The sequence below is a fragment of the Anomaloglossus baeobatrachus genome, chromosome 5 (assembly GCF_048569485.1).
Source record: "Anomaloglossus baeobatrachus isolate aAnoBae1 chromosome 5, aAnoBae1.hap1, whole genome shotgun sequence".
Lineage (NCBI taxonomy): Eukaryota > Metazoa > Chordata > Amphibia > Anura > Aromobatidae > Anomaloglossus > Anomaloglossus baeobatrachus.
The window spans coordinates 351,286,259-351,309,495 of NC_134357.1; the positions used below are offsets into that span (position 1 = coordinate 351,286,259).

The 23,237-nt window shown below is 51.5% G+C and overlaps 1 protein-coding gene across 1 annotated transcript in view; it reads right to left on the reverse strand.

Annotated features, from left to right (window-relative positions):
* RBL1 (RB transcriptional corepressor like 1) overlaps positions 1-23,237 on the reverse strand; it is a 129,286-nt gene that overhangs the window by 44,995 nt on the left and 61,054 nt on the right. Inside the window, 1 exon segment of the mRNA XM_075351752.1 lies at positions 17,177-17,314. Within this exon segment, the coding sequence (XP_075207867.1) occupies positions 17,177-17,314 (138 nt within the window).

Below are 23,237 nucleotides of genomic sequence, written 5' to 3' on the forward strand. Positions count from 1 at the left end.
CGGAATATATAAAACCTCCCCGAATCTCACTGGCCTCCCCACAATAATCCTTGGCACAACTCGCTGCCACCAACCGCTTCACGGTAACTATTAGCCGAACACACAGACGTGGGATTCAAGATCGAGATAACAGAACAGCCCAAGATTAATTATATAATTTAATCAGCCTAAAGCACACTAGAAACTACAATATATACAATAGGGAATCTACAGAATATACATATGTCAGAGTACAGTTACAGATAAAGCATGGTTTACAAACAGGCATACACAGTTCCAGCAGTTACCTTGTGTGTCTGGCCACAGGGGGGCGCTGTAGACCAGGTTTCTAGGATCCTTCCCACAGATGTTTCCTACACGTGACCCCCAGCGAAAGAACACTGGAAAATGGCCGAAGTAGGGTTATCAACCTGGGCAAATCCAGGTCCCCTCCTACCTTAGTGACCTCAGAGGGAGCACTGCTCCATTCCTGGCTGGAGTTATGGACAATATCCACAACATGGAATATGGGCCATAACTTTGCCTGGGAGCGTCGTAGGCGGACGCCAACGCTCTCATTGTGACAGTTATGAATTTAGCTACAGAACGAGAGGACTCATGACTTGTCTACTAGTTCCCCATTGGCTGATATCACGCCTGGGGTACTTCCCAATGTCCTACTACCATAAAAAAGGTGTGCCAGCATCGTCCGCATGCAGAGACACCATTTTTATGGTTGCCATATTTATCGGAAATATGGCTTGCGAGATATGAACCATATTTTACTGGAGTCGTTCTGTCTGGATACTTCCAAGCTTGCTAATTAGATAGCAGCCCCTACCACAGGGTCACGGCAGGGAGTCATCCTGTGTCCATTGTTCCCACATCATCTAATCTCCATATCCCAGGAGATGGCCGTTGGAGGTGTAAGTGGAACACAGACCAGTTCCTTTGACACCTATCTGCTAAACAAACCGTTTATCCCTGTGGTAAATTTTCTGATTGAAGGAGCTGTGTGAAGGAAAGGGGGGGTGACACCAGGAGAGGGCTTCCTGACATAACTTGAATATCATGATTTATCGTCATATCTCCGGATTTACCTCACACCTCCCCCCTTTTGAGGGCGCTAGGGGGCAGCACACTCCGGTGTTCCCCCGTGCGCCCGTCCGCGACCTCTCCTTGTCGGGACAGCCCGTCTGCGTTACCGTGGTTACGGCCCCTTTTGTGTCGAATGGTGAAGTTGTATTGCTGGAGCGCCAGGCTCCATCGCAACAACCTGCCATTCGTCCCGGAGACCGTGTGTAACCAGCTGAGGGGATTGTGGTCCGTCTCCACGATGAAGTGGCGCCCGTATAGATAGGGTTGCAGACGCTGCAGGGCCCACACTATGGCCAGGCACTCCTTTTCCATCGTGGAATAGGCCACTTCCCTTGGTAACAGCTTGCTGCTCAGGTACAAGACTGGGTGCTCTTGGCTCGCAGAGTCCACCTGGCTGAGCACCGCACCGAGGCCGAAGTCACTGGCGTCGGTCTGTACTACAAACGGCCGCGTGAAGTCGGCTGCCTGTAGCACGGGCGGGCTGGACAGGGCGTCCTTTAGGGCCCGGAAGGCTGTCTCGCAGTCCATTGTCCAATCGACTGCAGAGGGCAGCTTCTTCTTGGTGAGGTCCGTCAAGGGCTTTGCCAGGCTACTATAGCATGGAACAAACCTCCTATAGTACCCAGCGGTCCCCAAGAAGGACATCACCTGCTTCTTGGTCCTGGGGGTGGGCCAGGACGCGATGGCCTCCACTTTCTCAGGCTCGGGCTTCAGTGTTCTCCCGCCTACCCGGTGACCGAGGTACTGGACCTCGCTCATGGCCAGCTGACACTTTCCCGGCTTGATGGTCAAACCTGCCTGGTGGATCCGCCTGAGCACCTGTGCTAGATGCTCTAGGTGATCTTCCCAGGTGGGACTGAAGACGGCAATGTCATCCAGGTACGCGGCCGCGTACCCTTCAAGTCCCTTGAGCAGGGTGTTGACCATCCGCTGGAAAGTGGCAGGGGCATTCCTCATCCCGAATGGCATCACCGTGGACTCGTACAGTCCAAATGGGGTAATAAAGGCAGAGCGTTCCCTGGCCTTGCGAGTCAGGGGGATCTGCCAATATCCCCGGCTCAGATCCATGATGGTCAGGTACTGAGCCCCGGCCAACTGATCGAGCAGGTCATCGATGCGTGGCATTGGGTACGCATCGGCGACTGTGACAGCATTGAGCCCCCTGTAGTCCACGCAGAACCGAGTGGTTCGGTCCTTCTTAGGGACGAGGACTACAGGCGAGGCCCAAGCGCTGTTGGATGCCTGGATCACCCCCAGCTTCAGCATCTCGTCAATCTCCTGGCGCATGTGTTGCTGCACCTCCAGGGAAACCCGATATGCTGAACGCCGGATCGGGGGATGATCCCCAGTGTCCACGTGATGGACAGCCAAGTCAGTCCTTCCGGGCTGGTTGGTAAACAATCCCCGGAAGGGGTGTAGGGTGGCCCACAGCTGGGACCGTTGGTCCTCCAAGAGCTGGTGGCCAACCTCCACATCCTCAATGGATCCGCCTGCCCTAACCTGGGCTAGCATATCCAAGAGGGTTTCCGCTTCTCCCTCCTCGGGCAGGTTGCACACAGGGAGTGCACATGCCTCCCGCTCATGATGTGCCTTCATCATGTTCACATGGAAGGGCTTCCGCCTTCCACGGGCAGGGTCCAGGGTGACCAGGTACGTTACAGGGTTGAGCTGCTGGTACACGAGGTATGGGCCTTCCCAGGCTGCCTGAAGCTTGTCCTGTGGTACGGGGACCAGTACCCACACCTTTTGACCCACTTGGTAGGTCCTCTCACAAGCGTTCTGGTCGTACCAACGCTTCTGGTCGGCCTGGGCTTGAGCCATATTGTCGTGTACCAGTTGCGTCAAGGCCTGCATTTTGTCCCGGAAGCGCATGACATACTCGATAACCGACACTCCAGGGGTGGCTAAATCCCCTTCCCAAGCCTCTTTCACCAGAGCCAGGGGGCCCCGCACACGTCGCCCGTACAGGAGCTCAAACGGTGAGAATCCTGTTGAGGCCTGTGGAACCTCCCGGTAAGCAAATAACAGGTGTGGGAGATACCGCTCCCAGTCACGCCCGTGGGAGTCGACCAACATCTTAAGCATCTGCTTTAAGGTGCCATTGAACCGCTCGCACAGGCCATTAGTCTGTGGATGGTACGGGCTGGCCACCAGATGTCGCACCTGGACCTGCTTACAGAGGGCCTCCATCAGCTGGGACATGAATTGGGTCCCCCGGTCAGTGAGCATTTCCTGGGGAAAACCCACTCGGGAGAAAATCTCCAGCAATGCGGTGGCCACCTTGTCAGCCCGAATGGACGACAAGGCCACTGCTTCTGGGTACCGGGTGGCATAGTCCACTACCGTTAGTATGAAGCGTTTCCCGGAGCTGCTGGGGATGGCCAGCGGGCCGACCAGATCCACAGCCACCCTCCTGAAAGGCTCATCGATGATTGGCAGAGATACCAGTGGGGCTTTGGGGTGTGGCCCCGCCTTCCCCACTCTCTGACAGGTTTCACACGAACGGCAGTAGGCAACCACATCGGCCCCCATTTTTGGCCAGTAGAAATGCTGGTTTAACCTGGCCTTGGTCTTAGCGATCCCTAGGTGTCCGGCCATCGGAATCTCATGTGCGATCCGCAACAACTCCGTCCGGAACGGATAGGGTACCACTAACTGTCGGTCCCTGGGCCACGCCTCCGGTGAACCCTGCTGGACCGTGACCCGGTACAGCCGTCCTTGGTCCCAGACCACTCGCTCCGGGTCCGAGTCCGAGGGAGGCTGTGCCGCCTGCTCCTTTAGAGCTTTCAGGCTGTCGTCAGCTTCTAACGCTGCCTGAAACCCCTGACTAGATGTGGCCAGAATCGACGAGACTGTCACATCTTCGGTCAGTACCCCGGGACCTGTGTCCTGGCCTCCACCTGACTCGGCTGCCACTTGGTCAGAAGGGGAAGAGCTATCGGACCTCCGGGAGGCCCCTTGGCTTCCAGCACTCCCACTGCGGGTGACAGCGGCCACAGCCACTGCGACCGTGGGTCGTGCCTGCTCCTCCTCCGTTCCTGACCAAGTCGCCGGTTCAGGCAGACCTACCTGGCTTCCTGACACCCCGGTTGTGGGGGAACCCTGCACCGAGATCTTACCTGGGAGCACTTCCGCTCCGGGACCGGCCCCAATCTCACCTGCCTGTTCCCCCCCCCCTGCAGCAACAGAACCCCGCTGTGAAATCTCTGGGGACCCCACATTTGCTGTGGTAGCCCCCACCCCACACCCTGGTCCTCCCCCTGCAGCGCCCTGCTCTCTGCTTATCCCTGCAGAGGGCAACAGATCCCAGCTCACAGGCTGATTACTTGTAGAGGCATTGTCACACCTTTCTCTGACCCCCTCCCCTGTCACAGCTGCAGCTGTGTGTGTGTCTATGGTGTCTATGCAAGCAGAAATATCAGAGTTCACTCCCCCCTCTCTCACATCATTCATAGATAACACATTAACATTGTCCGGAGGCATGTCAGTACTGGCTGAAGGGTCAGCCCTTGGGGGGGGCCCAAACTGGGAGGTTATCTGCCCCAAATCTGTCCCAAGTAACACGTTTGCGGGGATCCGATCAGTTACCCCCACCTCTCTCACCCCTCGCCCTGCGCCCCAGTCCACATAAATGCCAGCAACAGGCAGCGCCGGGTCAATGCCTCCAATCCCGGAGACAGCGAGGGTTTTTCCAGGTATCAAGTCTTGGGGGGACACCATCTCAGGCCGCACCAGAGTCACCTCCGAGGCGCTGTCTCGCAGTCCTATGGTCACAGACCGGCCGACGGTGACAGGTTGGAAGCTGTCCAGGGACCTACCACCACCCCCACCCACACAATACACCTTGGGCGGCCCTTGGGACGGGGACGGAGCCGGGGCCTTGGGACGCTGAGGGCACATGGCCTTGAAGTGTCCAGGTAGGTTGCACTGGTGGCACCGTCTTGGCTCTGCCACGGGCCTGGAGAGGGGAGTTGAGGGGGACACCCCCTGCAGTCTAGGGGCAGGTGGGGCAGTCGCAGAATTCATCTTACCCCCTCTCCAGGTGCTGCTGGTGGCTGCTCTCCTGGCCTCAGGAGCCCGATTGTTGGTGTAGTCATCGGCCAGGGCAGCTGTAGCCGTGGACCCCTTTGGCTTCTGGTCTCGGATGAACTGGCGGAGATCCTCAGGGCAGTTCCACAAGAGTTGCTCTGTGATGACCAAGTCTAGGATCTCTGGTCCGGTGGTAAGCTGCAGGCCTTGGGTCCAGTGGTCGGCAGCTCGGGCAAGTGCCCGCCGGTGGTCAGCCCAGGAGTCCTTTGGTCCCTTCTGCAGGGTCCGGAACTTCTTGCGGTAGGACTCCGGAGTGAGGTTGTACTGTTGGATCAGGGCCCGCTTGATGGTGTCGTAGCCCTGATCTGCCTCAGTAGGCAAGTCCCCAAGGATTTCCAGGGCCTTACCCCTTAAACGGGGGGTCAGGTATTTGGCCCACTGGTCCTTGTCCAGATGGTGCTGCACCAAGTCCGTTCAAAAGCAGTCAGGAAAGAGTCCAAGTCTCCATCCTTCTCCAGCACTGGGAAGTCCTCAACACGGACCCTTGGAAGTTTGGTGTCTTGAAGGTCACGTGTGGCTGATGAGGGCCGGAGCTGAGCTAGCTGCAGCTGGTGGTCACGCTCTGCCTGTTGCTGTCGCTCTTCACGTGCTCCTTGCCGCTCCGCAGCCTCAGCGTCACGCGCTGCCTGTCGCTCACGCTCGGCCATGAGTATCTCGTAGGTATCCCGGTCTCCAGCCATAAGCCTGGCCAAGGCAGCTTGAAGGAGGGCCTCTGCACCTCTCAGGCCGGAGGGATTGGCAAGTGGTGATCTGCGGCACGCTGCAGAGCCAGGTGATTCACTGTCCATTTCAGAGCGGAGGACTGGCATCTGGCTCGTTGAGGACCCTTGGGCGAGCTCCTCCTCATTTTGTCCAGCAGTGCCAGGTTGTGCGATGTCCTCTGCAGAGCTGTTCTCTGGCGTCGGGCTCTTGGAGGGCTCGTGGACAACCTCCTCATCGTCTCTGGCCTGAGCATCGGCCATTCCTTTGGCTTTGCTCCTGGTGCTCTCAGCCATTCTTGCAGACTTTTGGTCACTGACACAGAACTGCCACCTGATGCCTCCACACACCTTACAGTATCTGCACTCTGACACTCTAGTGTTGAGCTGGTCTGAAGACCCCATCAGCCACAGCTGCTGCAGGCAGTCTTTAGTGTCTGGGAGTATGGGTCTCACACTCACACACACTATTATCTCGATCCCACCGCTATGCCACCAATATGTCACGAACCACCGGGGGGGTCACTCAGAAATCCCCCGCGCTGGCTACCAGTACGTCACAATCGGGGGGTAACAAGTGGGGGTCACCCCTCCTTTATACCTCCCGACCGACAGACAGAGCACGTGACGCGCTCTCTAGCGCCCCTCTTATAGTCAGGCCAATTATGGAATTGCCCGACAATAAGCAAGGAGGCCGCTATACTACTTATGCCGATTATTGAAGGGTCCCCGGTGAGAGTAGGGTATATATTCCCCCGACCTCCGCGGGCGGAATATATAAAACCTCCCCGAATCTCACTGGCCTCCCCACAATAATCCTTGGCACAACTCGCTGCCACCAACCGCTTCACGGTAACTATTAGCCGAACACACAGACGTGGGATTCAAGATCGAGATAACAGAACAGCCCAAGATTAATTATATAATTTAATCAGCCTAAAGCACACTAGAAACTACAATATATACAATAGGGAATCTACAGAATATACATATGTCAGAGTACAGTTACAGATAAAGCATGGTTTACAAACAGGCATACACAGTTCCAGCAGTTACCTTGTGTGTCTGGCCACAGGGGGGCGCTGTAGACCAGGTTTCTAGGATCCTTCCCACAGATGTTTCCTACACGTGACCCCCAGCGAAAGAACACTGGAAAATGGCCGAAGTAGGGTTATCAACCTGGGCAAATCCTGGTCCCCTCCTACCTTAGTGACCTCAGAGGGAGCACTGCTCCATTCCTGGCTGGAGTTATGGACAATATCCACAACATGGAATATGGGCCATAACTTTGCCTGGGAGCGTCGTAGGCGGACGCCAACGCTCTCATTGTGACAGTTATGAATTTAGCTACAGAACGAGAGGACTCATGACTTGTCTACTAGTTCCCCATTGGCTGATATCACGCCTGGAGTACTTCCCAATGTCCTACTCCCATAAAAAGGTGTGCCAGCATCGTCCGCATGCAGAGACACCATTTTTATGGTTGCCATATTTATCGGAAATATGGCTTGCGAGATATGAACCATATTTTACTGGAGTCGTTCTGTCTGGATACTTCCAAGCTTGCTAATTAGATAGCAGCCCCTACCACAGGGTCACGGCAGGGAGTCATCCTGTGTCCATTGTTCCCACATCATCTAATCTCCATATCCCAGGAGATGGCCGTTGGAGGTGTAAGTGGAACATAGACCAGTTCCTTTGACACCTATCTGCTAAACAAACCGTTTATCCCTGTGGTAAATTTTCTGATTGAAGGAGCTGTGTGAAGGAAAGGGGGGGTGACACCAGGAGAGGGCTTCCTGACATAACTTGAATATCATGATTTATCGTCATATCTCCGGATTTACCTCACATAAGGGATCACCGAATGACCCTGAGAATGCAAGACTGCTACCACTGCCGCCATGACCTTGGTGAAAACCCGTGGGGCTGTCGCCAGACCAAATGGCAGAGCTACGAACTGGAGATGGTCGTCTCCTATCACGAAACGTAGGAAACGTTGGTGCTCTGTAGCAATCGGCACGTGGAGATAAGCATCTTTGATGTCTATTGATGCAAGGAAATCTCCTTGAGACATTGAGGCAATGACAGAGCGGAGGGATTCCATCCGGAACCGCCTGGCGTTCACATGCTTGTTGAGCAGCTTTAGGTCCAGAACAGGACGGAACGAGCCGTCCTTTTTTGGAACCACAAAGAGATTGGAGTAAAAACCTTGCCCTTGTTCCTGCAGAGGAACAGGGATCACCACTCCTTCTGCTTTTAGTGAGCACACCGCCTGCAGAAGGGCATCTGCTCGGTCGGGATGTGGGGAGGTTCTGAAGAACCGAGGCGGAGGACGAGAACTGAATTCTATCCTGTACCCGTGAGACAAAATGTCTGCTACCCACCGGTCTTTGACCTGTGGCAGCCAAATGTCGCAAAAGCGGGAGAGCCTGCCACCGACCGAGGATGCGGAGGGCTGAGGCCGAAAGTCATGAGGCAGCCGCCTTGGAAGCGGTTCCTCCGGTTGCTTTCTTGGGGCGTGACTGAGCCCGCCAGGAATCTGAGCTCCTTTGCTCCTTCTGAGTCCCTTTGGACGAGGAGAAATGGGTCTTGCTGGAGCCTCGAAAGGACCGAAACCTCGACTGCCACTTCCTCTGTTGAGGTTTGCTTGATCTGGGCTGGGGTAAGGAGGAGTCCTTACCCTTGGATTGCTTAATGATTTCAGCCAATTGTTCACCAAACAGTCTATCTACAGATAGCGGCAAGCTGGTTAAACATTTTTTGGAAGCAGAATCCGCTTTCCATTCCTTTAACCACAAGGCTCTGCGCAAGACAACAGAGTTGGCAGACGCAATTGAGGTACGGCTTGTAGAGTCCAGGACAGCGTTGATAGCGTAAGTCGCAAACGCAGACATTTGCGAGGTTAGGGACGCTACTCGCGGCACTGCTGGACATATGATAGCGTCCACCTGTGCCAGGCCAGCTGAAATAGCTTGGAGTGCCCACACGGCCGCGAATGCTGGAGCAAACGACGCGCCAATAGCTTCATAGACAGACTTTAACCAAAGGTCCATCTGTCTGTCATTGGCATCTTTAAGTGAAGCCCCATCTTCCACTGCAACTATGGATCTAGCTGCAAGCCTGGAGATTGGGGGGTCCACCTTTGGACACTGGGTCCAGCGTTTGACCACGTCAGGGGGAAAGGGATAACGTGTATCCTTAAGACGTTTGGAGAAACGCTTATCTGGGTAGGCATGGTGTTTCTGGACTGATTCTCTGAAGTCAGCGTGGTCCAGAAAAGTACTCAGTTTAGGCTTGGGATACCTGAAATGGAACTTCTCCTGCTGTGCAGCTGCCTCCTCTGCAGAAGGGGCTGGGGGAGAAATATCCAACAGTCTATTGATGGCCGCTATAAGGTCATTCACCATGGCGTCACCATCAGGAGTATCCAGATTGAGAGCGGTTTCAGGATTAGACTCCTGATCACCCTCCTCTGTCTCATCATGTAGAGACTCTTCTCGCTGAGACCCTGATCCGCGTGATGACGTGGGGGGGTCTCTCCCAGCGAGCACGCTTAGGCTGCCTGGGACTGTCATCTGAATCAGAGCCGTCAGGCTGAGATGCCTGGGACCCCCTTGAAGCCCTGATTAACTCCAACTGAGGGGGACCGGGGAACATTGCCGCAGCAGTGTCCATGGACTGAGTAACTGGCCTGGCCTGCAAGGTCTCTAGGATTTTTGTCATAGTGACAGACATCCTGTCAGCGAAAACAGCAAACTCTGTCCCCGTCACCGGGACAGGGTTCACCGGCGACTCTGCCTGGGCCACTACCACCATAGGCTCCGGCTGACGAAGTGGCACAGGGACCGAACATTGCACACAATGGGGGTCATTGTAACCTGCCGGTAGATTAGCCCCACAAGCAGCGTTCACAGCCTGTGTCTTGGCACCCTTGCGTTTTGCAGATGACATGTTGTCGTCTCCTCAGAGCAATAGGGGTATACAGCCAAGAAGCGACCTTACAGTGCAATATATATAGATATATCTGGTACAGGAAAAAGTACACCAAATAACACTGTGGCACTAGTGGGGCCAGCACGAATGTGCTGCTTACCGCCCGCTTAACGCGGGTGTGTGGTCGCCAGAAATCCCTTGTCTGGGTCTCCCAGAGCCTGTGTCCGTTCCCCAGCCAGACTGCATGCAGGAATGGCTGCCGGCGTCTCTGTGGAGGGGGGGGCGGGCCCTGGGTGTGCTCAGACAAAAAGCGGGAAACCTGCGTCCCACTGTGCCCAGTGAGAGGGCTGGAGCATGTAAATAAGGCTCCAGCCCTCGGCGCTGACGATTGCACAACGCCTGTCCCCTTCCCTGATTGACAGGGAGGGGGCGGGAACGAAGCGGAGCTAGGCCGCAAAAGCCGGGGACTAGATTTATAAGCGCCGCCGTCGTAAAAGCACGGTCGGCGCTAAGTCCCCGGCGCACTACAAGTCCCAGCCGCGCCGCCGCTCCCGGAGCGGCCGGCGCGGTAGTTCCCAACACATAAAGTCACTCAGCCAAGCTGCAGTGACTCAAACCCCAGCGCGCAGCGCTACTGTCCCCGGCGCACTAGCACACCCAGCAAGTCTGGAGTGTGCGCGGCCAGTCCATAGGGGGACACAGAGTACCTGAATGTTGCAGGGCCTTGTCCCTGAACGGTACCCCGGCTCCTTATCCAGCAGGTTCAATGGGTCTGTGGACGGAGCCCGGCCTCAGGGCTTGGAGGCCGGTAAGATCCCACTTCCTCAGAGCCCCTCAGGGGGATGGGGAAGGAAAACAGCATGTGGGCTCCCGCCTCCGTACCCGCAATGGGTACCTCAACCTTACAAACCGCAAGTGGGGTGAGAAGGGAGCATGCTGGGGGCCCTAGTATGGGCCCTCTTTTCTTCCATCCGACATAGTCAGCAGCTGCTGCTGACTAAACAGTGGAGCTATGCGTGGATGTCTGACCTCCTTCGCACAAAGCAGAAAACTGGTGAGCCAGTGATCCCACTGGGGGTGTATAGCCAGAAGGGGAGGGGCCTTGCACTTTTTAGTGTAATGCTTTGTGTGGCCTCCGGAGGCAGTGCTATACACCCAATCGTCTGGGTCTCCCAATGGAGCGCCGAAGAAATTCTGATTTTCCAGGATCTAGCTTCCACCACCCTGGCCAAAAGGAGATTGCTACAACCTTTCACAACAGTGCTACGCCAACGCCAGTTTCCATACCGTTGGTTGTATCCATTTGGCATTGCTATATCGGCGAATGGGAAGCATTACCAAGCCAAAAATTCTGCGGAGATAAGGCGGATATGTGAAGATTTGGGGATCCCATTGGAGAAGTACCCGGAGCTGGAAATCCATCGATCGGCTTCTACGCTACAAATGCTACCAGATCCGGCACCGTGGCATGGTCTCACCCCAAAGACCCACAGATCCAGATGCAAAGCGGCGAAGAAGCTCCAGATGAACCCTGAGGGCGAGCCTCCCTGAAGGGTCCTTTGAGTGGGCCTGTTGTTGCACACAATTGATTATGCTAGTTAAAACGTGCAGTTATTATAGGGGTTTTGCACCTATTGCTCCCTTCTGAGGCACACTCTAACTTGTTTGACTTTCAAATAGTTGAAAATGTTGATAATATTACCCTGTTCTCCTCTGAACTTCTCTCTACCCCCTGCTCTTTCTATCTCTTTTTCTCTTCTACTGGTCATAGGTCTGGTCCATTCATCTCGTTGGAAAAAGAACAGAATGTCCTCCCGTCTGTACTTCCATGGCTCTACAACATAAGGTATTTACGGCAATAAGCCTTAATGCACATGGGTTAAACTCCCCCATACAAAGGTCGCAGACACTACATAGCCTAAAAAAGAAGCACGCAGACATGATATTCTTCCAAGAAACACATTTCTGTGACGGCAAAATCCCAAATTTTAACAAAGCATACTATAATACTTGGTTCCATGCCCCCTCCCCACGTAAAGGCTCTAGAGGGGTCTCCATAGCCCTGGCTAAAGACATACCCTTCCTAGCTCAAAAGGTCGCTATTGACCCAGAAGGCCGGTTCATTTTCGTTAAGGGTGTCTTGGCCGGCTCTATGGTGACCCTAGGGAATGTATATGCCCCAAATGTCAGACAGATTCGCTGGTTGATGTCCACACTCAAAAAATTCCGCGTTTTTTCAGAAGGTACTCCAATATTGTGCGGTGATTTTAATGTGGCTTTGGAACCTAAATTGGATTCCACTGCAAAAAAGAGTCACCTCTCTTTAAGGGACCTATCTCGGATTAAATGCTCTCTCCTCTCCCTTTCCTTGGTAGATATCTGGCGTTACCAACACCCCACAACTAAAGATTTTACATTCTACTCCAATCCTCATAAATCCTATCACAGACTGGATTACATTTTTCTACCCAGACATCTACTACCTAATGTCAATGACAGAGATCCAGTCAACTCCCTACTCTGACCATTCTTATGTCTCAGTCAGCTTCTCACTACTGAGGCCGTATTGGTTCCACCGTACGTGGAGAATGAATGAATCAATTCTCTCCGCAGAAGAAAATAAGAAACGCATATCTGAATGTCTCCGTAATTATTTTGCAGAGAACAAGACACAAGATATTGCGGCCCCAATGTTGTGGGAGGCGCATAAGACGGTCATCAGGGGAGAGTTGATATCCATTTCCTCATACCTCAACAGGCAAAGGAAGTCGTTCTTGCAGACTTTGTATGCTGAGATCTCCACGTTGGAGGCTCAGCATAAAAAGTCCTTATCCCAACAGACGTTAGAACAATTGACAGCAAAGCGTGTAGAACTCAGGGATATACTTAATAAACAGTCAGCTAAATTTTATCTTGGTTGGAGGAATCGTATGTTCCTCCATGGGGATAAAGCTTCTAAATTAATGATGTCACTGATAAAAAAAAAAGACAGGCTCGCACGTTTATACATGCAATCAAAACCTCACAGGGTCTTCGTACGCAAGACTATTCCCAAATTTCGGACGAGTTCCTTCGTTTTTATAAACATTTATATCAAATTAGGCCTGAGGAGTCAGACACGGAAAGGGACAAGAGGAAATGTGGTATAAAAAACTACTTAGCCAAATTAAATCTCCCAAAACTCTCTAAAATACAACAGGAGACCCTGGGAAAACAGTTTACCCGAGCCGAGGTCCAGTCCATCCTGTCCAAGAGCCCGGTGGGAAAGGCTCCAGGTCCAGATGGCCTTCCCATTATCTATTATAAAAAATGTTTTGACATCCTGGGGGAACACCTCTTAGCATCGTGCAACGCTCTTCTACACGGCGATCCTATACCTAAACAAGCACTAGAGGCACATATATCATTGATACACAAAGATGGGAAAGACCCGGAGTGTTGTGGAAACTATAGGCCCATCTCACTCTTGAATGTGGACCTTAAGATATATGCTAGCTTAATTGCTAACCGAGTGGCGGATATCCTTCCTGACCTCATCTCTCCGGAACAATCAGGGTTTGTTAGGGGTAGAGAGGGGGAGGACAACGCAATAAGAGTAATAAACTTGATGCAACACGCCAGGACTCATAAGTTGCCTCTGGTGCTGCTGGGAACGGACGCCGAGAAGGCGTTTGATAGGGTGGACTGGACTTTTTTTGCAGGGGACGTTGGAGGCCTTCCATTTTCCTCCAGAAACCATACACGCAATTCTACAGATGTACACATCCCCCACGGCCAGGATTAAGATTAATAATAACCTCACCGACCCCTTTGACATTAAAAATGGCACAAGGCAGGGATGCCCCTTATCCCCCCTACTCTTTGTCTTGGTCATGGAGCCATTGCTAACCTCCATTCAGCAAGACCGAGACATCGAGGGGTTTAACTTGCAGGGAATTCGTCACAAGTCTGCCGCCTTTGCAGACGACTTGCTGGTGGTAATGTCCAGGCCGGAAAGGGGTTTCCCTGCTTTTATGAAAATATTGGAGGAATATGGACACTAGTCTAACTTCAAAATTAATCTTTTTAAGTCAGAAGCATTAAGCATTAATATCGCCAGTAAAGTTAAAAAGTCTCTCCAACACTCGTTCCCTTTTAGATGGCCAAATAGTCATATAACTTACTTAGGCATTAAACTAGGGAAAACCTTCAAGTCCTTGTTCGATCTCAATTACAAGGCCCTTCTCCCTCATCTTACTACACAAATAGCCTCGTGGAGGGCTCCCTTTCTTTCGTGGATGGGGAGGAAAAACCTAATTAAAAGCATTATACTCCCAAAGTTTATCTACCTCTTCCAAATGTTACCCATACCAATCCCTATGGTTTTTCTTTCTCAATGTAACTCCTTAATATCCAACTACGTCTGGAATAAATATAAACCGAGAATCAATTTTCAAACAAACATTGAACCTCCGAAAAGATAAAGGGGGTATGGGTTTACCTAATGTATCGTTGTACTACCAAGCCGCTGTCCTCTCCAGAGCGGTAGACTGGATTAGACGCCCACCGAATAAATTGTAGATATCTATAGAAGAATATTTAGCCCCCACCCCTCTGCGAGTTATGCTACTTTCCCCTCTGAACCAAAAAGATAAAAAAACCATTCCAAATGAACTAACAAGAACCCTTATGAACAAATGGAAAGAAAATAGGGAGACACTGGCCCCCTCTCTTTCCCCTCTGACTCAAGTTTCAGACATACTAGACGCTGATGTAAATCAGGCCGCATCCACGAAGGCCACATTCTTGACCAATGTACATGTCCCGCTGGCTGATCTTTTGGTGGATGGTGCTTTGATATCTGAACAAGAGATGGGCTCGAACCCTCTCCTCTCTAGGCTCACATTTCTCCATTATACGAAATTAAAACACGTGATCCACCCACTATTGCCTCACACTCGTCTAGACAGGCCTTTAACTACATTTGAATCTTTCTGTATGCATAACCGGGCTCCCAGAAAAGTTCTTTCTAATCTATATCACACCCTGCTTACAAAAAAACTGGTGGTAAAGAGAGCATATATACTAAGATGGGAAAGGGACCTGAAAACTACATTTACAGATCTACAAACGAGCCAAATCTATAATGCCTCACATGGCCCGTCATGTTGTGTGAGAGTTCAGGAGAATTCCTTTAAAGTGATTGCAAGATGGTATGTTGTCCCCACCTCGTCAAGTCCGTGGAGCTCTTCCACCTCAGATCAGTGCTGGCGGTGCGAGAGGGAAAGGGGATCGTATTTACATGTGTGGTGGGAATGTCCGATTATCCAGACCTTCTGGCGGACAGCAACACAGTTAATACTTGACCTCATGGGCAAAAAAGAGGCCCCGGACCCTAGACACATGCTCCTGAACTTCCCAATGTGGCCTAAAGATAAAGCTACTTCGAAACTAGCGATGTTTGTAGGCTCAGCTTGTAAACTTCTCATAGCCCAATTGCGGCGCACAACGAAAATCCCCACCCTCACACAGCTCTTATTGAAGATTGATCAACTATATCACGTTGAAGAACTTTCGGCCCTCTCACGCCAGAATGTGCTCTCTTTCCACCAGGTTTGGAAGGCTTGGCAAATTTATAAGTCTACCCCCCAATTCTCAGTAGCTACTTCGCAGACGGCACCTCAGGGAACTGTGAGCCAGCTCACCACCCTCCAATGAGATGAAGGACAATTGTCAGAATATACCCAACACGAGATGAGTGGATCTAAGACCAAAATCCTTTCTTTTCTTTTACCTCTCTTATCTCCTCCTCTTCTTTTTCTGTCTCTTGAACACTTCCATCTTAATCTCTTACCTGAATTTCATGCGATATAAATTCGCTTTTCTAGTTTTTAGTTACCACCCCCTACTCCTATTTCCTAAAAGTACTTACTGTTAAAATTGTTTCATATCAATCCAGAAACCGAGTTAAAATCTGGATCGGACTTTCCCACAGACGGAGGACTAAATTTATTATATGGTTTAGCTCAAATTACGCAAAAGTAGCCTGAGCTATATAGATAAAAGGGGAAGATACGATACAGTTGAAATAATACTAGTTAAATCTATGATTTCTGTTGACTTTGTATTTCTAACTTTTTGATCCAATAAACAAAACATTAAAACAAACAAACAGTACAGCTGAACCGGAAAAGTATACAATATAATGTATCTATATACAGGTCAGCGCCCTAGGGGGACCAGCACCGGTAACCGGTGTGGCTTACCAACCGCTCCAGCGGTGTGTGGCCACCAGATTCCCTGCCTCGGGTCTCCCAGAGCTGAGTCAGACGTCCTCCACCGGCAGAATGTGCAAAAACATGGCTATCGGCGTTCACAGGGGAGGAGGGAGCCGGGGGCGTACTTACAAAAAGTGCGGGAATCTGGTGCCCCATAGGGATTAGTGAGGGGGGAGGAGAACAGTTATGTGTGCTCCAGCCCTCACTGTCGGCGTCAGACCGACCGTCCCGCCCTTGCCCCTGACTGGCAGGCCCGGGGGCGGGAGTTCAACGTACTAGGCCGCAAAAGCCAGGGACTAAAGTAAAAACCGCGGCCGGCAAGCAGGCACTGTCGGCGCGGTAGTCCCGGACAAAAATCAACACTGCAGGCGCTGCAGCGTCTGAGGCCCAGGTGCTCCATGCACCGTCCCAAAGGGGACACAGAGTACCTGTAGTTGCAGGGCCTTGTCCCTGACGATACTCAGTCTCCTGTCCGGCAGATACCACCAGGGGCTGCGGAGGGAGCCCGGTCCCAGTGCCTGGATGACCGGTTAGGATCCCACTTCACCCAGAGCCCCTAAGGGATGGGGAAGGAAAACAACATGTGGCTCCTGCCTATGTACCCGCAATGGGTACCTCAACCTTAACAGCACCGCTGACTCAGTGGGGTGAGAAGGGAGCATGCCGGGAGCCCTGTTAGGGGCCCTCTTTTCTTCCATCCGAAATAGTCAGCAGCTGCTGCTGACTAAATGTGGAGCATTGTGTGAATGTCAGCCTCCTTCAACACAAAGCATAAAACTGATGGGCCCGTGATGCACGGGAGGGTGTATAGGCAGAGGGGAGGGGTTACACTTTTTAAAGTGTAATACTTTGTGTGGCCTCCGGAGGCAGTAGCTATACACCCAATTGTCTGGGTCTCCCAATGGAGCGACAAAGAAAAGCACTTTTTTTCCCGCAGTGTTTTACGTGCCAGAACAGGTTTCATTATCTACACTTGTACTGTGGATTTTCCACTTTTTTTTTTTTTAAATAAAAAAAAATTAAATATAATATACAGTAACCATTTTTTATAAAGCACCTTACAGAAAACTTTTGAAAGGTCGACCCCTCAAATATCTAGCCAACGCCCAGCTCATTTACCTTATAAAAATAGAATGGACTGAGAGTAAGTACTTCAATGGTCCAAGGAAACTTTCGGGGAGAGCTGTAAGCAAACAGCACAACCTCTAGACAGCAAGTTAGCAGAGATTGGTGAAAAATGTCTTGCTCCAGTAATGCCTAAAAAATAAATATACAGATCGCTAGTATTACAAAGACAACATAGGATGTATAACCGATTTTGAAGGTGAATTGCAGTGAAATTGCAGCCTATGAAAAGACATGCGGTTTTACCATATTTTGCAAAGCATCGAGTTAGAATGAGGGAAAATTGTGAACGCTGAGATTTTTTCTCACATCAAGTCGATCGGGGGGGGGGGGGGAAATTGTTCAATTTTACTGCCTCATTAAAACAACATTGGTCAGGGTCACAGTGCGATCCGTCTAAAAGCACTCGAACTGTAAATACAGTCACGTGCATGAGCTCGAAGGCTGCACATTTTGAGGATTCAGGTTTATTTATATGTCCCATCTTATCATTAATAGCTCCTGATAAAGGCAATATCCATGCCTAAATGTGCGTTGGGTGCAGGACTATTGGACCAGTTTCTCCACGCTACCAGACACTGACGCCACTGCCTCACTTAAGTGCCCTGATATAACATTTGGCTACTGCATGATGATTCTTTTGCTGGGCAGATAGTGAATTTTGATGGACTGTCTATCATGCTTTGAGCCTTGCAGTATTATGGTGGCTTTATACTGGGACACCAGTGACCTCTAGTGGTGATTTTAAGTAACACCATGAATTTTCGTAATGTGTTTATATTATTTGGGTGTTAGTCGTTACTTAAACTATTCTGCTAAAGTATGCATATCCACCAAATCCATATATGTAATAACGCACAATGTTTTGGGAATAAATAAAATTTATATATTATGTCAATTGGGCCTTTGGTCACCTTTCTCTTTATTTGTGCTTGCAGACTATGAGCCTTCGCGGGCAGGGACCTCTCTCCTCCTGTACCTGTGTCTTGTATTGTTTATGATTATTGTACTTGTCCCTATTATGTATACCCCTTTCACATGTAAAGCGCCATGGAATTGATGACGCTATAATAATAAATTAATAATAAATTATTAATAATAATAATAATAATAATAATAATAATAATACTTGTTCACATAGCGATTTGCCCTTATTATATATCGGTCCCCTATATGCTATTTGATCTAAACAAATATATCCATGTTAGGTCCTGTGCGCACCCTGCGTTTTTTTCCCTACAGGTTTTGCTGCAGAATTTCTGCAGCAAAAAAGTAGATGTCACTTTTTCACAGGTACCTGCGGTTTTGCCATAGATAATGGTTAAAAACCGCAGGGACCAACCCCTTCGAAAAAACGCACCAAAAAAACAGATTTGTGTGTACTCAGCGTAAAATCGTTTTCTCTTAGCCATCATTGGGGGATACAGGACCATGGGTGTTATGCTGCCTATCCATAGGAGGACACTAAGTAGATGCAAAAGCATAGCTCCTCCTCTGCAGTATACACCCCCCTGGCCGGGCCAGGCAACCTCAGTTTTAGTACACAAGCAGTACCGTGTTTCCCCGAAAGTAAGACAGTGTCTTACATTCTTTTTACCCCCAAAAGTCCCACTATGTCTTACTTTCGGGGTATGTCTTATATTGGAAAAAAATCCCACAGCAATCGCAGCAAGTCTCCATGCAATGTACCGTATGGGGACTTGCCGCGATTGCTGCACATGAAGGCACTGAGGCTGCGTGTTTTTGTATGTTGTCCGTGGTCCTCATGGACCACGAACAACATTACTGCAACATTTCTCGGTGGCCGAGCGTTCGGCTGAGCGCCCGACCGCCGACATGTGACAGCTCTCAGCTGAGCGCTCGGCCGCCGGCATGTCAGGGCACTCAGCTGGGCGCTTGTCCGCCAGCATGTCAGGGCGCTCAGCTGAGCGCTCGGCTGCCGGCATGTCAGGGCGCTCGGCTGAGCGCTCGGCCGCCGGCGTGTCAGGGCGCTCGGCTGAGCGCTCGGCCGCCGGCGTGTCAGGGCGCTCGGCTGAGCGCCCGACCGCCGGCATGTGACAGATCTCAGCTGAGCGCTCGGCCGCCGGCATGGTAGGAGAAAAAAACAAAACAAAAAACAGTAAAAACTTCTCAGAGGAACATGAGAAAAAAAAGAGTCATAACCAAATAAGGTACTGAGAGAACCAAGGTCCAACAGGGTGGGTGCTGTGTCCCCCAATGATGGCTAAGAGAAAACGATTTTACGGTGAGTACACAAAGAAGGGAATTTTGTTTACTTACCGTAAATTCCTTTTCTTCTAGCTCCAATTGGGAGACACAGACACTTGGGGTGTATAGCTATGCCTCCGGAGGCCACACAAAGTATTACACTAAAAGTGTAACGCCCCTCCCCTTCTGCCTATACACTCCCCGTGCATCACAGGCTCCTCAGTTTTGGTGCAAAAGCAAGAAGGAGGAAAAAATTATAAATTGGTTTAAAATAAATTCAATCCGAAGGAATATCGGAGAACTGAAACCATTCAACATGAACAACATGTGTACACAAAGAACAATAGCCCGAAGGGAACAGGGGCGGGTGCTGGGTCTCCCAATTGGAGCTAGAAGAAAAGGAATTTACGGTAAGTAAACAAAATTCCCTTCTTCTTTGTCGCTCCATTGGGAGACCCAGACAATTGGGACGTCCAAAAGCAGTCCCTGGGTGGGTAAATAATACCTCATAATAGAGCCGTAAACGGCTCCGTCCTACAGGTGGGCAACCGCCGCCTGAAGGACTCGCCTACCTAGGCTGGCATCTGCCGAAGCATAGGTATGCACCTGATAGTGTTTCGTGAAAGTGTGCAGGCTCGACCAGGTAGCCGCCTGACACACCTGCTGAGCCTTAGCCTGGTGCCGCAAGGCCCAGGACGCCCCCACGGCCCTGGTAGAATGGGCCTTCAGCCCTAAGGGAACCGGAAGCCCCGAGGAACGATAAGCTTCGAGAATTGGTTCCTTGATCCACCGAGCCAGGGTTGATTTGGAAGCTTGTGACCCTTTACGCTGGCCAGCAACAAGGACAAAGAGTGCATCTGAGCGGCGCAGGGGCGCCGTACGAGAAATGTAGAATCTGAGTGCTCTCACCAGATCTAACAAGTGCAAATCCTTTTCACATTGGTGAACTGGATGAGGACAAAGAAGGGAATTTTGTTACTTACCGTAAATTCCTTTTCTTCTAGCTCTTATTGGGAGACCCAGACGATTGGGTGTATAGCACTGCCTCCGGAGGCCACACAAAGCAATTACACTAAAAAGTGTAAGGCCCCTCCCCTTCTGGCTATACACCCCCAGTGGGATCACTGGCTCACCAGTTTTAGTGCAAAAGCAAGAAAGGAGGAAAGCCAATAACTGGTTTAAACAAATTCTCTCCGAGTAACATCGGAGAACTGAAAACCGTTCAACATGAACAACATGTGTACCCGCAAACAAACCAAAAATCCCGAAGGACAACAGGGCGGGTGCTGAGTCTCCCAATAAGAGCTAGAAGAAAAGGAATTTACGGTAAGTAACAAAATTCCCTTCTTCTTCGGCGCTCTATTGGGAGACCCAGACGATTGGGACGTCCAAAAGCTGTCCCTGGGTGGGTAAAGAAATACCTCATGTTAGAGCTGCAAGACAGCCCTCCCCTACGGGGAGGCAACTGCCGCCTGCAGGACTCTTCTACCTAGGCTGGCGTCCGCCGAAGCATAGGTATGCACCTGATAATGTTTGGTGAAAGTGTGCAGACTCGACCAGGTAGCTGCCTGGCACACCTGTTGAGCCGTAGCCTGGTGTCGTAATGCCCAGGATGCCCCCACGGCTCTGGTAGAATGGGCCTTCAGCCCTGATGGAACCGGAAGCCCAGCAGAACGGTAGGCTTCAAGAATTGGTTCTTTGATCCATCGAGCCAGTGTGGCCTTAGAAGCCTGCGACCCTTTGCGCTTACCAGCGACAAGGACAAAGAGTGCATCCGAACGGCGCAAGGGCGCCGTGCGGGAAATGTAGATTCTGAGTGCTCTCACCAGATCTAACAAATGTAAATCCTTCTCATACCGATGAACTGCATGAGGACAAAACAAAGGCAAAGAGATATCCTGATTAAGATGAAAAGAGGATACCACCTTCGGGAGAAACTCCTGAATGGGGCGCAGCACAACCTTGTCCTGGTGGAAGACCAGGAAGGGAGCCTTGGATGATAGTGCTGCCAGCTCAGACACTCTCCGAAGAGATGTGATCGCTACCAGAAAAGCCACTTTCTGTGATAATCTAGAAAGTGAAACCTCCCTCAGAGGCTCGAAGGGCGGCTTCTGGAGGGCAACTAGTACCCTGTTCAGATCCCATGGATCTAACGGCCGCTTGTACGGGGGTACGATATGGCAAACCCCCTGTAGGAACGTGCGCACCTTAGGAAGGCGTGCCAAACGCCTCTGAAAAAAGACGGATAGCGCCGAGACCTGACCTTTAAGGGAGCCGAGCGACAAACCTTTTTCTAACCCAGATTGCAGGAAAGAAAGAAAGGTAGGCAATGCAAATGGCCAGGGAGACACTCCCTGAGCAGAGGACCAGGATAAGAATATCCTCCACGTTCTGTGGTAGATCTTAGCGGACGTGGGCTTCCTAGCCTGTCTCATGGTGGCAACGACCCCTTGGGACAATCCTGAAGACGCTAGGATCCAGGACTCAATGGCCACACAGTCAGGTTCAGGGCCGCAGAATTCCGATGGAAAAACGGCCCTTGGGACAGTAAGTCTGGTCGGTCTGGGAGTGCCCACGGTTGGCCGACCGTGAGCTGCCACAGATCCGGATACCACGCCCTCCTCGGCCAGTCTGGGGCGACAAGTATGACGCGGCTGCAATCGGATCTGATCTTGCGTAGCACTCTGGGCAAGAGTGCCAGAGGTGGAAACACATAAGGGAGCCGGAACTGCGACCAATCTTGCACTAGGGCGTCTGCCGCCAGCGCTCTTTGATCGCGATACCGTGCCATGAAGGTTGGGACCTTGTTGTTGTGCCGTGACGCCATTAGGTCGACGTCCGGCACCCCCCAGCGGCGACAGATTTCCTGAAACACGTCTGGGTGAAGGGACCATTCCCCTGCGTCCATGCCCTGGCGACTGAGGAAGTCTGCTTCCCAGTTTTCTACGCCGGGGATGTGAACTGCGGATATGGTGGAGGCTGTGGCTTCCACCCACATCAGAATCCGCCGGACTTCCTGGAAGGCTTGCCGACTGCGTGTCCCCCCTTGGTGGTTGATGTATGCCACCGCTGTGGAGTTGTCCGACTGAATTCGGATCTGCCTTCCTTCCAGCCACTGCTGGAAGGCTAGTAGGGCAAGATACACTGCTCTGATTTCCAGAACATTGATCTGAAGGGTGGACTCCTGCTGAGTCCACGTACCCTGAGCCCTGTGGTGGAGAAAGACTGCTCCCCACCCTGACAGACTCGCGTCTGTCGTGACCACCGCCCAAGACGGTGGTAGGAAGGATCTTCCCTGCGATAATGAGGTGGGAAGAAGCCACCACTGCAGAGAGTCTTTGGCCGTCTGGGAAAGGGAGACTTTCCTGTCCAGGGATGTTGACTTCCCGTCCCATTGGCGGAGAATGTCCCATTGAAGTGGACGCAGATGAAACTGCGCAAACGGAACCGCCTCTATTGCCGCCACCATCTTCCCGAGGAAGTGCATGAGGCGTCTTAAGGAGTGCGACTGACTTTGAAGGAGAGCCTGCACCCCAGTCTGTAGAGACCGCTGCTTGTCCAGCGGAAGCTTCACTATCGCTGAGAGAGTATGAAACTCCATGCCAAGATACGTTAGTGATTGGGTCGGTGACAGATTTGACTTTGGGAAGTTGATGATCCACCCGAACGCCTGGAGAGTCTCCAGTGCAACATTCAGGCTGAGTTGGCATGCCTCTTGAGAGGGTGCCTTGACCAGTAGATCGTCCAAGTAAGGGATCACAGAGTGTCCGTGAGAGTGCAAGACTGCTACCACTGCCGCCATGATCTTGGTGAACACCCGAGGGGCTGTCGCCAGACCAAATGGCAG